The 14,309-nt window shown below is 38.8% G+C and overlaps 1 protein-coding gene across 1 annotated transcript; it reads right to left on the minus strand.

Moving 5' to 3' along the window:
- Positions 1 to 512: 512 nt before the first annotated feature.
- On the minus strand, positions 513 to 13,196 carry LOC124022362 (titin-like). The gene is made up of 21 exons (XM_046337288.1): positions 13,072 to 13,196; positions 12,476 to 12,823; positions 12,074 to 12,292; positions 11,564 to 11,884; positions 8,631 to 8,861; positions 8,178 to 8,393; positions 7,682 to 8,020; positions 7,341 to 7,571; positions 6,895 to 7,110; positions 6,405 to 6,737; positions 6,064 to 6,294; positions 5,618 to 5,833; positions 5,128 to 5,460; positions 4,808 to 5,017; positions 4,385 to 4,651; positions 3,880 to 4,143; positions 3,514 to 3,777; positions 3,257 to 3,347; positions 3,097 to 3,151; positions 2,780 to 3,015; positions 513 to 1,288 (listed from the first exon to the last, which is right to left on the minus strand). Exons 1-21 carry the CDS (start codon positions 13,124 to 13,126, stop codon positions 835 to 837), a joined length of 5,130 nt encoding a protein of 1,709 aa, XP_046193244.1. The 5' UTR covers positions 13,127 to 13,196; the 3' UTR covers positions 513 to 834.
- Between the last annotated feature and the right edge of the window lie 1,113 nt (positions 13,197 to 14,309).

The raw sequence follows: 14,309 nt of genomic DNA on the forward strand, positions 1-14,309 counted from the left end.
TAGTACAGTACTGTATAATGTATATTTTTAATGAAAATTTCACTTAGAAATGTCTTTGTTTTTTAAAAGAAAAGCACATTTTTTGTCCATTAAAATAACATCAAATTAATCAGAAATACAGTGTAGACATAATTAATGTTGTAAATGACTATTGTTGCTGGAAACGGCATATTTGTTATGGAATATCTACATCGGCATACAGAGGCCCATTATCAGCAACCATCACTCCTGTGTTCCAATGGCACATTGTGTTAGCTGATCCAAGTGTATAATTTTAAAAGGCTAATTGATCATTAGAAAACCCTTTTGCAATTATGTTAGCACAGCTAAAAACTGTTGTCCCGATTAAAGAAGCAATAAAACTGGCCTTAGACTCGTTGAGTATCTGGAGTATCAGTATTTGTGGGTTCGATTACAGGCTCAAAATGGCAAGAAACAAATAACTTTCTTCTGAAACTCGTCAGTCTATTCTTGTTCTGAGAAATGAAGGCTATTCCATGCGAGAAATTGCCAAGAAACTGAAGATCTCGTACAATGCTGTGTACTACTCCCTTCACAGAACAGAGCAAACTGGCTCTAACCAGAATAGAAAGAGGAGTGGGAGGCCCCGGTGCACAACTGAGCAAGAGGACAAGTACAGCATTGTTTATAAAACTGACCATAGATCATCACTCCAACTAAGTGTGAATACAGTAGTCCTGTGTCTCAGTTGGTAGAGCATGGTGCATGGCTTACATTCCCAATGGGGCCACCGGCATGTACAATGTATTCACACATAATTATAAGTTCTGGGTTTGTTGTGTTCAGTTCTTCTTAGTTCTGGGTTTATTGTGTTCAGGTCGTATTGGTTCTGGGTTTGTTGTGTTGGGGTCTTCTTGGTTCTGGGTTTGTTGTGTTGGGGTCTTCTTGGTTCTGGGTTTGTTGTGTTGGGGTCTTCTTGGTTCTGGGTTTGTTGTGTTCGGGTCTTCTTGGTTCTGGGTTTGTTGTGTTGGGGTCTTCTTGGTTCTGGGTTTGTTGTGTTGGGGTCTTCTTGGTTCTGGGTTTGTTGTGTTGGGGTCTTCTTGGTTCTGGGTTTGTTGTGTTGGGGTCTTCTTGGTTCTGGGTTTGTTGTGTTGGGGTCTTCTTGGTTCTGGGTTTGTTGTGTTGGGGTCTTCTTGGTTCTGGGTTTGTTGTGTTGGGGTCTTCTTGGTTCTGGGTTTGTTGTGTTGGGGTCTTCCTGGTTCTGGGTTTGTTGACTGTACTGTAGAGAACAGAAGAGTCCTCCTCAGCTGCTTGTGCTGCCGTGGGTCTGAAGAGAGAAAAACAGAAATGAAACAGAATCTGCATCCCCAAAAATACCTTCATATAGTCTTTATAGTGCATTACTTTGACCAAGGCCTATAAGGTTCTGGTGAAAAGTAGTGCACTAAATAGGGAATAGGGTTCTATTTGGAACACAGGACAGTTCCTCAAAACCACCACTCTCTCATTATAGACATGGGAATCGTCTTGAGATTTCCATTGTTGGGTTTGTACTTTAAGGAAATGACATCACTAGTGGCCACCGAGGGTCAACTCTTTTGCTTATTAATGATGTCATGGTCTTCTCGTTCCAATAAGTAGCAGCATATGAATGAGCTGTAATCAAGAATACAGCTTGTTTACAACCAAATCTAAAACAAATTATATGTAAATAGTACGTTATAGAAGAGGCAGATTCTTTTTGCGATTTCACTCGTTTTTGAGAAACTATCCCCCAACCATCTATTCACTTCCTCATCCTCATTGTTCAGTCAGTGGGCTCCAAAAACACCCCAAAACACCTTTTAGAAACTAAAAAGCTCTAAGTAGTCTACAGTGATGCATGTCTTTAGATGTTGTACACATGAAATGGTGTCATTCTGAACTTAATCCGTAACGTCATGTTCCATGTTGTTGAGACTTGAACGATGCTTCTCGTCCGTTCTAGCAGTCTGATACACTGAGAACAGAACAGTTGGACGGAGAAACAGCAGGAGTCACACAAAACGGAATATAACGTTGTGGATAAAGTTCAGAATGACACAATGTCATGTGTACAACTGTTACATCTAAAGACCTGCATCACTATAGTGAGATATGTCTGTTTCTATTAGGACGTTTTGGAGCATTTGTTCCTGTGTTTTCAGAGCCTCTGTACTGCACAACGAGGATGAGGAAGGGAATAGATGGTTGGGGGAAGTTTCTCCAAAACAAGTGAAATCACAAAGGTGTCTTGACCCTAATACAACATAGCAGTTACATCAACATTTTTAATTTGGTTGTAAAAAGCCAACTTCTGCTTTAATGTGGTGTTTTCACAATGCTCTATAATTGGCTCTATGTTGTTTTAATGTGGTGTTTTCACAATGCTCTATAATTGGCTCTTTGTTGTTTTAATGTGGTGTTTTCACAATGCTCTATAATTGGCTCTATGTTGTTTTAATGTGGTGTTTTCACAATGCTCTATAATTGGCTCTTTGTTGTTTTAATGTGGTGTTTTCACAATGCTCTATAATTGGCTCTATGTTGTTTTAATGTGGTGTTTTCACAATGCTCTATTATTGGCTCTGTTTTTTTAATGTGGTGTTTTCACAATGCTCTATAATTGGCTCTATGTTGTTTTAATGTGGTGTTTTCACAATGCTCTATAATTGGCTCTATGTTGTTTTAATGTGGTGTTTTCACAATGCTCTATAATTGGCTCTGTGTTGTTTTAACGTGGTGTTTTCACAATGCTCTATAATTGGCTATATGTTATTTTAATGCAGAATATGCTCACCGGGTGGCAGCACTGGGGAGGTTGAATTTCACAGCATCGTACTGGACATCCTCATCCTCTTTCTGGGGTTGAGGCAGCTGGACGGTGGAGTACAGAGGCACTTCCTGGTTTTTGGAGTGAGAGAAGTGGACACTGGTGTAGTGAACATCATCCTGGTCGTATGTGGACTCTGTCTGTGCTGCAGTAGGGGCTGTGGACATGCTTGAGACGTTTTCATACACTGGACTAGAGTCTCCCTGATGGGAAGAGGACAGACAACATGATGAGTAGAAATGATTCACAAAGAAATACACATAATCTGATTGTAAGAGACTCACCTCTACATTCTCTGATGTGTCTCTTGTGTCAGAGGTGGATTTGGAGGCCTTCTTCCTGGTTTGCACATTAATTAATACATTTATTATTGAACGAATCAATGAACAAAGTAAGTTAATAAAAAAGAGTTGGAGTGAAATAATCTTTACAAGAATCACTCACCTGAACCACATGAGTCCAGAGAGACAGAGGATGAGAACCAGAACAACCACTATGATTCCTACAGCTGCAGTCAGAACTGAGGTTTGTTTCCCTATAATACAATATGGATGATATGGGAACAACAGTACAATATTTGTTAACTGATCTAATCTGAATGTATATATAATTATAAAACAAAGTGTTACAAGCTAAAGTATAATTATTAATATTAGTTTGAAACAACATTTTGTGTTGAAATATATAAGATGAAACTCCACCTGGTATAATGATCATCAGAGCTGTAGAGTTCCTAGATCCTCTTCTATTCCAGGCCTCACAGTGGTAATGTCCACTGTCCTTAGACTTGAAGTTACTGATGTTGTACATCTGTCCACATCCATTTAGAAAAGTCTCATTTTGAAAGTACCAGGTGTATTTGTCCACAGGTGGGTTGGCATCACTGTTGCAGGTCAGAGTCACTGAACTGCCCTCCACTATTTCACCAGAGGGACTGACTGACACTGAGGTGTTCTTTGGGCCGTCTGGTGGACAATATGTAACCACAGTGTTTTAAATAGAGTTTTACTTGTTATTGAAATATGAATTTAAATGTGATCCTCTGATTAAAGATGAGGTGAACTTACACTGAACGTCCACAAACACAGAAGAAGAGTTGAGACGTCCATATTTATTCTCAGCCTCACAGTAATATTCTCCTCTGTCCTCAGAGATGATGTTAGTGATGCTGTAACTCTGTCCTGATGCTTTTGGTGAGGTTACATTCTTCTTGTACCAGGTGTATTTGTCCACAGGTGGGTTGGCATCACTGCTGCAGGTCAGAGTCACTGAACTGCCCTCCACTATTTCACCAGAGGGACTGACTGACACTGAGGTGTTCCTTGGACCATCTGGTAAAGGAGAATTTGTCCGACGGACAGTAGTATATTTATGACAGTAGTATATTTACAAATGATATGTCATGTCAACAATAAATGATCTGTTAAGTCAGAGAACTATCTAAAACTCTAACTTACACAACACGTTAATATAATTAATAAATACATATTTGGAGATGCTTTAGGACTACTTCATTTAGTTATAATTGTTTTGCTACCTTATCATTCAAACACTGAGCTGTACTTTACTCACACTTCACATCCATGTTAATGGTCCTAGACCTGTCTGTCCCCATCTCATTCCAGGCCTCACAGTAATACTCTCCAGTGTCAGATGACCGGATTTGGTTGAAGACATGCTGTGGTCCTGTCATACTCTGATAGTCACCTCCATTCTTCTTGTACCACCAGGTGTAACTCTGGACAGGTGGGTTGGCATCACTGCTGCATGTCAGAGTCACTGAACTGCCCTCCACTATTTCACCAGAGGGACTGACTGACACTGTGGTCTTTGGTTTATCTGATGGAAAATAACAAATGTTTTGTCAAAGTAATATTAATTAGTAAAAAAAAAATATTTTTTGTTCTGTAATGATTGATAAAGTAAGACATGTCTCTTTAACCTGAATACATGATACTTGCTAAGTAGAATTCTGTACTATTGTAATGTACTCACACACTGTAGGAGAGCTGAGATGGCCTTTTACAGCACAGAAGTAGCTGCCTGCATCCTCACTGCTGATGGAATACATGGGGGAGGAGACACCTTGTACATTCTGTCCATTCTTGTACCAGATGTAGGTGGGGTTGTCAGTCAGAGTACAGGTGGTGATACAGGTCAGTGTCTTCTGTCCCTCTGCAGCAGGAGTCACCTTCACCTGCAGACCTGAAACAATATGTATAAAACCACATACACCTCTGTGTTAACAGGATGGTTCATATATTTATCCTGTAATTCATTATGATTTACAGTTGTATCATACAGTGTAGTATTACCTGTGACAGACAGAGTTGTTCCTGGGAAACTATGACCCCAGTCAAAGTTGTTTGTTTTAAAAGTGAAGCGATACTCAGCTGAGTCCTCCTCTCTCAGATCTGTGATTCTCAGGGTGAAGGGACCTCTGTATGTTCCAGTGTACTTCACACGACCTGCATACCCTGGGTCAGTGGTTAGGTCTTCAAGGGTCGACTTATCACTTCTAAACCAGGATGATGATGTGGTGGAATAATAACCAACATAAGTACAGGATATGTCCACTGTTGACCCCTTCAAGACACAGATTCTCCTCTTGGTGTAAGTCACTCTGTTGCACCTCTGATCCTGAACACCTGAAACATAATGACAAGAGGGTGTGATTTACACAGTAGAATCATGAGCTGCAGTAATCGTGTGATAGTTTTGTTAGACAACTCTGAAGCTGTTTAGCAGACAGAATAATTATATATGAAAAGTTATACTAGAATACTGAGTTGAATTCTTACTCACACACTTCAGGAGAGTGGAGATCCTCATGGCCTTTTACAGCACAAGAGTAGCTGTCCTTAGCATTAGGGAGGACTGAATAGGTGGAAGTCTTCACAGTTTCTATCTGTCCGTTCTTGTACCAGGTGTATGTGGGGTTACCAGTCAGAATACAGGTGGTGCTACAGGTCAGTGTCTTATACTTTGAATAATGTTTAGGAGTCACCTCCACCTGAAAACCTAAATGGAAGGGGAGTAAAAACAGATTACATCGTTTAGAATTAATGATTAATTCCCTGACTCTTCAACACTGTATAATGTGCTATGCAGTGTTACCTGTGACAGAGTACATACATCTATGACATTGTCTGTAATTTCTATGTAATGATGAATATGGAAGAATTACCCTTCTCATTGACCTTAAATGACTGATACGTCCTAAGTAGAATCCTAGTTTCATTCAAACTCACAAACTACAGGGGAGTGGAGAGCCTCGTGACCTTCAACAGCACAGGAGTAAATGTCCACAGTAGAATCCCAGACCATCAGCATATTACTAGAGTTTTGTTGGGAAGTGGACTCATCTAGACGTTGTCCGTTCTTGTACCAGATGTAGGTGGGGTTGTCAGTCAGAGTACAGGTGGTGATACAGGTCAGTGTCTTCTGTCCCTCTGCAGCAGGAGTCACCTTCACCTGCAGACCTGAAACAATATGTATAAAACCACATACACCTCTGTGTTAACAGGATGGTTCATATATTTATCCTGTAATTCATTATGATTTACAGTTGTATCATACAGTGTAGTATTACCTGTGACAGACAGAGTTGTTCCTGGGAAACTATGACCCCAGTCAAAGTTGTTTGTTTTAAAAGTGAAGCGATACTCAGCTGAGTCCTCCTCTCTCAGATCTGTGATTCTCAGGGTGAAGGGACCTCTGTATGTTCCAGTGTACTTCACACGACCTGCATACCCTGGGTCAGTGGTTAGGTCTTCAAGGGTCGACTTATCACTTCTAAACCAGGATGATGATGTGGTGGAATAATAACCAACATAAGTACAGGATATGTCCACTGTTGACCCCTTCAAGACACAGATTCTCCTCTTGGTGTAAGTCACTCTGTTGCACCTCTGATCCTGAACACCTGAAACATAATGACAAGAGGGTGTGATTTACACAGTAGAATCATGAGCTGCAGTAATCGTGTGATAGTTTTGTTAGACAACTCTGAAGCTGTTTAGCAGACAGAATAATTATATATGAAAAGTTATACTAGAATACTGAGTTGAATTCTTACTCACACACTGCAGGAGAGTGGAGATCCTCATGGCCTTTTACAGCACAAGAGTAGCTGTCCTTAGCATTAGGGAGGACTGAATAGGTGGAAGTCTTCACAGTTTCTATCTGTCCGTTCTTGTACCAGGTGTATGTGGGGTTACCAGTCAGAATACAGGTGGTGCTACAGGTCAGTGTCTTATACTTTGAATAATGTTTAGGAGTCACCTCCACCTGAAAACCTAAATGGAAGGGGAGTAAAAACAGATTACATCGTTTAGAATTAATGATTAATTCCCTGACTCTTCAACACTGTATAATGTGCTATGCAGTGTTACCTGTGACAGAGTACATACATCTATGACATTGTCTGTAATTTCTATGTAATGATGAATATGGAAGAATTACCCTTCTCATTGACCTTAAATGACTGATACGTCCTAAGTAGAATCCTAGTTTCATTCAAACTCACAAACTACAGGGGAGTGGAGAGCCTCGTGACCTTCAACAGCACAGGAGTAAATGTCCACAGTAGAATCCCAGACCATCAGCATATTACTAGAGTTTTGTTGGGAAGTGGACTCATCTAGACGTTGTCCGTTCTTGTACCAGATGTAGGTGGGGTTGTCAGTCAGAGTACAGGTGGTGATACAGGTCAGTGTCTTCTGTCCCTCTGCAGCAGGAGTCACCTTCACCTGCAGACCTGAAACAATATGTATAAAACCACATACACCTCTGTGTTAACAGGATGGTTCATATATTTATCCTGTAATTCATTATGATTTACAGTTGTATCATACAGTGTAGTATTACCTGTGACAGACAGAGTTGTTCCTGGGAAACTATGACCCCATTCAAAGTTGTATGTTTTAAAAGTGAAGCGATACTCAGCTGAGTCCTCCTCTCTCAGATCTGAGATTCTCAGGATGCAGGGATCTTTATACATCTCTTTGTCAGGGTACTTCACACGACCTGCATACCCTGGGTCAGTGGTTAGGTCTTCAGGGGTCGACTTATCACTTCTAAACCAGGATGATGATGTGGTGGAATAATAACCAACATAAGTACAGGATATGTCCACTGTTGACCCCTTCAAGACACAGATTCTCCTCTTGGTGTAAGTCACTCTGTTGCACCTCTGATCCTGAACACCTGAAACATAATGACAAGAGGGTGTGATTTACACAGTAGAATTGTGAGCTGCAGTAATCGTGTGATAGTTTTGTTAGACAACTCTGAAGCTGTTTAGCAGACAGAATAATTAATTATGAAAAGTTATACTAGAATACTGAGTTGAATTCTTACTCACACACTGCAGGAGAGTGGAGATCCTCATGGCCTTTTACAGCACAAGAGTAGCTGTCCTTAGCATTAGGGAGGACTGAATAGGTGGAAGTCTTCACAGTTTCTATCTGTCCGTTCTTGTACCAGGTGTATGTGGGGTTACCAGTCAGAATACAGGTGGTGCTACAGGTCAGTGTCTTATACTTTGAATAATGTTTAGGAGTCACCTTCACCTGAAAACCTAAATGAAAGGGGAGTAAAAACAGATTACATCGTTTAGAATTAATGATTCATTTCCTGACTCTTCAACACTGTATAATGTGCTATGCAGTGTTACCTGTGACAGAGTACATACATCTATGACATTGTCTGTAATTTCTATGTAATGAAGAATATTGATAGGTAAAGTATTACCCATCTCATTGACCTTAAATAACTGATACTTCCTAAGTAGAATCCTAGTTTCATTCAGACTCACAGACTACAGGAGAGTGGAGAGCCTCGTGACCTTCAACAGCACAGGAGTAAATGTCCACAGTAGAATCCCAGACCATCAGCATATTACTAGAGTATTGTTGGGAAGTGGACTCATCTAGACGTTGTCCGTTCTTGTACCAGATGTAGGTGGGGTTGTCAGTCAGAGTACAGGTGGTGCTACAGGTCAGTGTCTTCTGTCCCTCTGCAGCAGGAGTCACCTTCACCTGCAGGCCTGAATGAAGAGAGAATAAAACATAAAAGAACAACCCTCATCATTTCCACCTACTACAACTAGAGATAAAGTAGTTACAGTATATCATCATGTTCTGTAAGTGTAGTATTACCAGTATATCACAATGTTCTGTACGTGTAGTATTACCAGTATATCATCATGTTCTGTACATGTAGTATTACCAGTATATCATCATGTTCTGTACATGTAGTATTACCAGTATATCATCATGTTCTGTACATGTAGTATTACCAGTATATCATCATGTTCTGTAAGTGTAGTATTACCAGTATATCACAATGTTCTGTAAGTGTAGTATTACCAGTATATCATCATGTTCTGTAAGTGTAGTATTACCAGTATATCACAATGTTCTGTAAGTGTAGTATTACCAGTATATCACAATGTTCTGTAAGTGTAGTATTACCAGTATATCACAATGTTCTGTAAGTGTAGTATTACCAGTATATCATCATGTTCTGTAAGTGTAGTATTACCAGTATATCACAATGTTCTGTAAGTGTAGTATTACCAGTATATCATCATGTTCTGTAAGTGTAGTATTACCAGTATATCATCATGTTCTGTAAGTGTAGTATTACCAGTATATCATCATGTTCTGTAAGTGTAGTATTACCAGTATATCACAATGTTCTGTAAGTGTAGTATTACCAGTATATCACAATGTTCTGTACATGTAGTATTACCAGTATATCATCATGTTCTGTAAGTGTAGTATTACCAGTATATCATAATGTTCTGTAAGTGTAGTATTACCAGTATTCTATAATGTTCTGTAAGTGTAGTATTACCAGTATATCATAATGTTCTGTACGTGTAGTATTACCAGTATATCACAATGTTCTGTAAGTGTAGTATTACCAGTATATCATAATGTTCTGTAAGTGTAGTATTACCAGTATATCATAATGTTCTGTAAGTGTAGTATTACCAGTATATCATCATGTTCTGTAAGTGTAGTATTACCAGTATATCATAATGTTCTGTACGTGTAGTATTACCAGTATATCATAATGTTCTGTAAGTGTAGTATTACCAGTATATCATAATGTTCTGTAAGTGTAGTATTACCAGTATATCATAATGTTCTGTAAGTGTAGTATTACCAGTATATCATCATGTTCTGTAAGTGTAGTATTACCAGTATATCATAATGTTCTGTAAGTGTAGTATTACCAGTATATCATAATGTTCTGTAAGTGTAGTATTACCAGTATATCATAATGTTCTGTAAGTGTAGTATTACCAGTATATCATAATGTTCTGTAAGTGTAGTATTAACAGTATATCATAATGTTCTGTAAGTGTAGTATTACCAGTATATCATAATGTTCTGTAAGTGTAGTATTACCAGTATATCATAATGTTCTGTAAGTGTAGTATTACCAGTATATCACAATGTTCTGTAAGTGCAGTATTACCAGTATATCATAATGTTCTGTAAGTGTAGTATTACCAGTATATCATCATGTTCTGTAAGTGTAGTATTACCAGTATATCACAATGTTCTGTAAGTGTAGTATTACCAGTATATCACAATGTTCTGTAAGTGTAGTATTACCAGTATATCATCATGTTCTGTAAGTGTAGTATTACCAGTATATCACAATGTTCTGTAAGTGTAGTATTACCAGTATATCATCATGTTCTGTAAGTGTAGTATTACCAGTATATCATCATGTTCTGTAAGTGTAGTATTACCAGTATATCATAATGTTCTGTAAGTGTAGTATTACCAGTATATCACAATGTTCTGTAAGTGTAGTATTACCAGTATATCACAATGTTCTGTACATGTAGTATTACCAGTATATCATCATGTTCTGTAAGTGTAGTATTACCAGTATATCATAATGTTCTGTAAGTGTAGTATTACCAGTATTCTATAATGTTCTGTAAGTGTAGTATTACCAGTATATCATAATGTTCTGTACGTGTAGTATTACCAGTATATCACAATGTTCTGTAAGTGTAGTATTACCAGTATATCATAATGTTCTGTAAGTGTAGTATTACCAGTATATCATAATGTTCTGTAAGTGTAGTATTACCAGTATATCATCATGTTCTGTAAGTGTAGTATTACCAGTATATCATAATGTTCTGTACGTGTAGTATTACCAGTATATCATAATGTTCTGTAAGTGTAGTATTACCAGTATATCATAATGTTCTGTAAGTGTAGTATTACCAGTATATCATAATGTTCTGTAAGTGTAGTATTACCAGTATATCATCATGTTCTGTAAGTGTAGTATTACCAGTATATCATAATGTTCTGTAAGTGTAGTATTACCAGTATATCATAATGTTCTGTAAGTGTAGTATTACCAGTATATCATAATGTTCTGTAAGTGTAGTATTACCAGTATATCATAATGTTCTGTAAGTGTAGTATTAACAGTATATCATAATGTTCTGTAAGTGTAGTATTACCAGTATATCATAATGTTCTGTAAGTGTAGTATTACCAGTATATCATAATGTTCTGTAAGTGTAGTATTACCAGTATATCACAATGTTCTGTAAGTGCAGTATTACCAGTATATCATAATGTTCTGTACGTGTAGTATTACCAGTATATCATAATGTTCTGTAAGTGTAGTATTACCAGTATATCATCATGTTCTGTAAGTGTAGTATTACCAGTATATCACAATGTTCTGTAAGTGCAGTATTACCTGTCACAGTCAGACTGGTTCCAGGGAAACTATGACCCCATTCAAAGTTCCTTTGTTTAAAAGTGAAGCGATACTCAGCTGAGTCCTCCTCTCTCAGATCTGAGATTGTCAGGGTGAAGGGACCTCTCTCCAAGTCTCGTCCTAAATACTCGGGGTCTCTGGTTATGTCCTTATGAATCAACCTATCACTTCTAAACCAGAATGATGATGTGGTGGAATAATAACCAACATAAGTACAGGATATGTCCACTGTTGACCCCTTCAAGACACAGATTCTCCTCTTGGTGTAAGTCACTCTGTTGCATCTCTGACCCTGAACACCTGAAACATAATGACAAGAGGACATTACTTATACATTTACACAGTAGAATCATGAGCTGCAGTAATCCAGAATAGTTATGCCATCTGGTATTGTGATACAGTTTGGTTAAATAACTGTGAGGACTGTTTAGCAGACAGAAAGTTCTACTTGAAAAGTTATACTAAAAACTGAGTTAAATCCATACTCACACACTGCAGGAGAGTGGAGATCCTTGTGGCCTTTTACAGCACAGGAATAACTGTCTGCATCACTAAAGTAGTCTGAGTACAGGCTGGAGGTGTCCTCCTTTACTTTGTGTCCGTTCTTGTACCAGATGTAGGTGGGGTTGTCAGTCAGAGTACAGGTGGTGATACAGGTCAGTGTCACCCAATTTGGCCAAGTTTTAGAAGTCACCTTCACCTGCAGAGCTGGAGTAGATCACAGCATTAAACCCTGAATCACTTATTGTCTTGTTTAATCACATGATGCAAGACATTCTCAAACTCATTTAATTCTCAAATCTGTTTCATATATACAAATCCAATTTCTAGACCTAAATGGACAGTAGATATTAATTCAACAGACTAGCAGTATAAAGCATGTTACTGTACCTGTAACAGACAGAGTGACTCCAGGAGCACCAGTATATTTCCCTCTGGTCTGATCTGTTAATAATCTGAACCTGTATGTAGCTGAGTCACTCTCTCTCAGGTCCCTGATTTTCAGGTTGCAGTCATTCTTCTTATCCCCATTATACACCAGACGACCTGCATACTCTGGGTCCTGACCTAGATCTTTAGGTTCTATACCAGCCTCAGTTTTAGTGAACCAGAAGGTTGTTGTGACTGTATAACCACTGGGATATGTGTAAGAGCAGAACAGATCCACTGTTGACCCCTTCAAGGTACAGATACTCTGAGTGGTGTAAGTCACACTCCAGATATCCTGACCCAGTACCACTGAAACACAAGTCACACAACACAATGGTATGAGAATGAGAACGAGGTCTATTGGCTCACTCTGACTGTAGGGTTTGTCCACACTTTGTTGCCGTAGTTCCTGAGTTGAGTGTGAATGGAAACCACAGATAAGCATCACTCAGTGAGGTGTGAAAGATAACTATTCAAGTGAAGTGGAGACGCCTAACAGAACACACCAGAATAACATTATGATTCTTAACAACTTAAAGATAAGAATGAGACCATACCTGCTACAGACCAGAGAAAGACCCCCAACACACTTCCTGCTGTTCTCAAGACCATTGTTGCATCTCCCACCCTGCAGTCTTAGAAACATAAACAACAACTCACTCTATAACTGGTGAATAACTACATACAAACCATCAGGGGGGCAGCAGGTAGGACTCTAGTCAAAAGTAGTGCACTCTATAGGGAATATGGTGTCATTTGGGATGCAGGTATAACAACACATCATCATCACAGCCTTGAGAGGATGGTGTGTACATAACATCCATCATAATAGTTTGGTAATATGGTGTGTCAGTGGTATCGGCAGGTAGTCTAGCGGTTAAGAACGTTGGGCCAGTAACTGAAACATTACTGGTTCAAATCCCAGACCTGGCAAGGTGGAAACCTCTGCCATTTTGAGCAAGGCAGTTACCACCAGCTTGAATGATAACTCCTGTCCCCAAGCTGTGAGGATGAACAACAAGTCACACATCCCATTTATATCATCATTATATGATAGTGTCTGTATCCACAAGGTGTCCCAGAGTAGGATCTAGTTTTCCCATTTAGATCATCATTATATGATAGTGTCTGTATTCACAAGGTGTCCCAGAGTAGGATCTAGTTTTCCCATTTAGATCATCATTATATGATAGTGTCTGTATTCACAAAGTGTCCCAGAGTAGGATCTAGTTTTCCCATTTAGATCATCATTATATGATAGTGTCTGTATCCACAAGGTGTCCCAGAGTAGGATCTAGTTTTCCCATTTAGATCATCATTATATGATAGTGTCTGTATCCACAAGGTGTCCCAGAGTAGGATCTAGTTTTCCCATTTAGATCATCATTATATGATAGTGTCTGTATCCACAAGGTGTCCCAGAGTAGGATCTAGTTTTCCCATTTAGATCATCATTATATGATAGTGTCTGTATCCACAAGGTGTCCCAGAGTAGGATCTAGTTTTCCCATTTAGATCATCATTATATGATAGTGTCTGTATTCACAAAGTGTCCCAGAGTAGGATCTAGTTTTCCCATTTAGATCATCATTATATGATAGTGTCTGTATCCACAAGGTGTCCCAGAGTAGGATCTAGTTTTCCCATTTAGATCATCATTATATGATAGTGTCTGTATTCACAAAGTGTCCCAGAGTAGGATCTAGTTTTCCCATTTAGATCATCATTATATGATAGTGTCTGTATCCACAAGGTGTCCCAGAGTAGGATCTAGTTTTCCCATTTAGATCATAAT

Source organism: Oncorhynchus gorbuscha, unplaced genomic scaffold (assembly GCF_021184085.1).
Source record: "Oncorhynchus gorbuscha isolate QuinsamMale2020 ecotype Even-year unplaced genomic scaffold, OgorEven_v1.0 Un_scaffold_1360, whole genome shotgun sequence".
NCBI lineage: Eukaryota > Metazoa > Chordata > Actinopteri > Salmoniformes > Salmonidae > Oncorhynchus > Oncorhynchus gorbuscha.

Excerpts from the sequence above, each read along its gene's own strand:
- LOC124022362 (XM_046337288.1), bottom strand. The coding sequence starts at position 13,126 with ATGGTCTTGAGAACAGCAGGAAGTGTGTTGGGGGTCTTTCTCTGGTCT. Across the intron at positions 12,824-13,071 it reads CTTTCTCTGGTCTGTAGCAG|TGGTACTGGGTCAGGATATC; the intron begins GTATGGTCTCAT and ends CTTGTGTTTCAG. Across the intron at positions 6,295-6,404 it reads AACAACTCTGTCTGTCACAG|GTCTGCAGGTGAAGGTGACT; the intron begins GTAATACTACAC and ends ATATTGTTTCAG.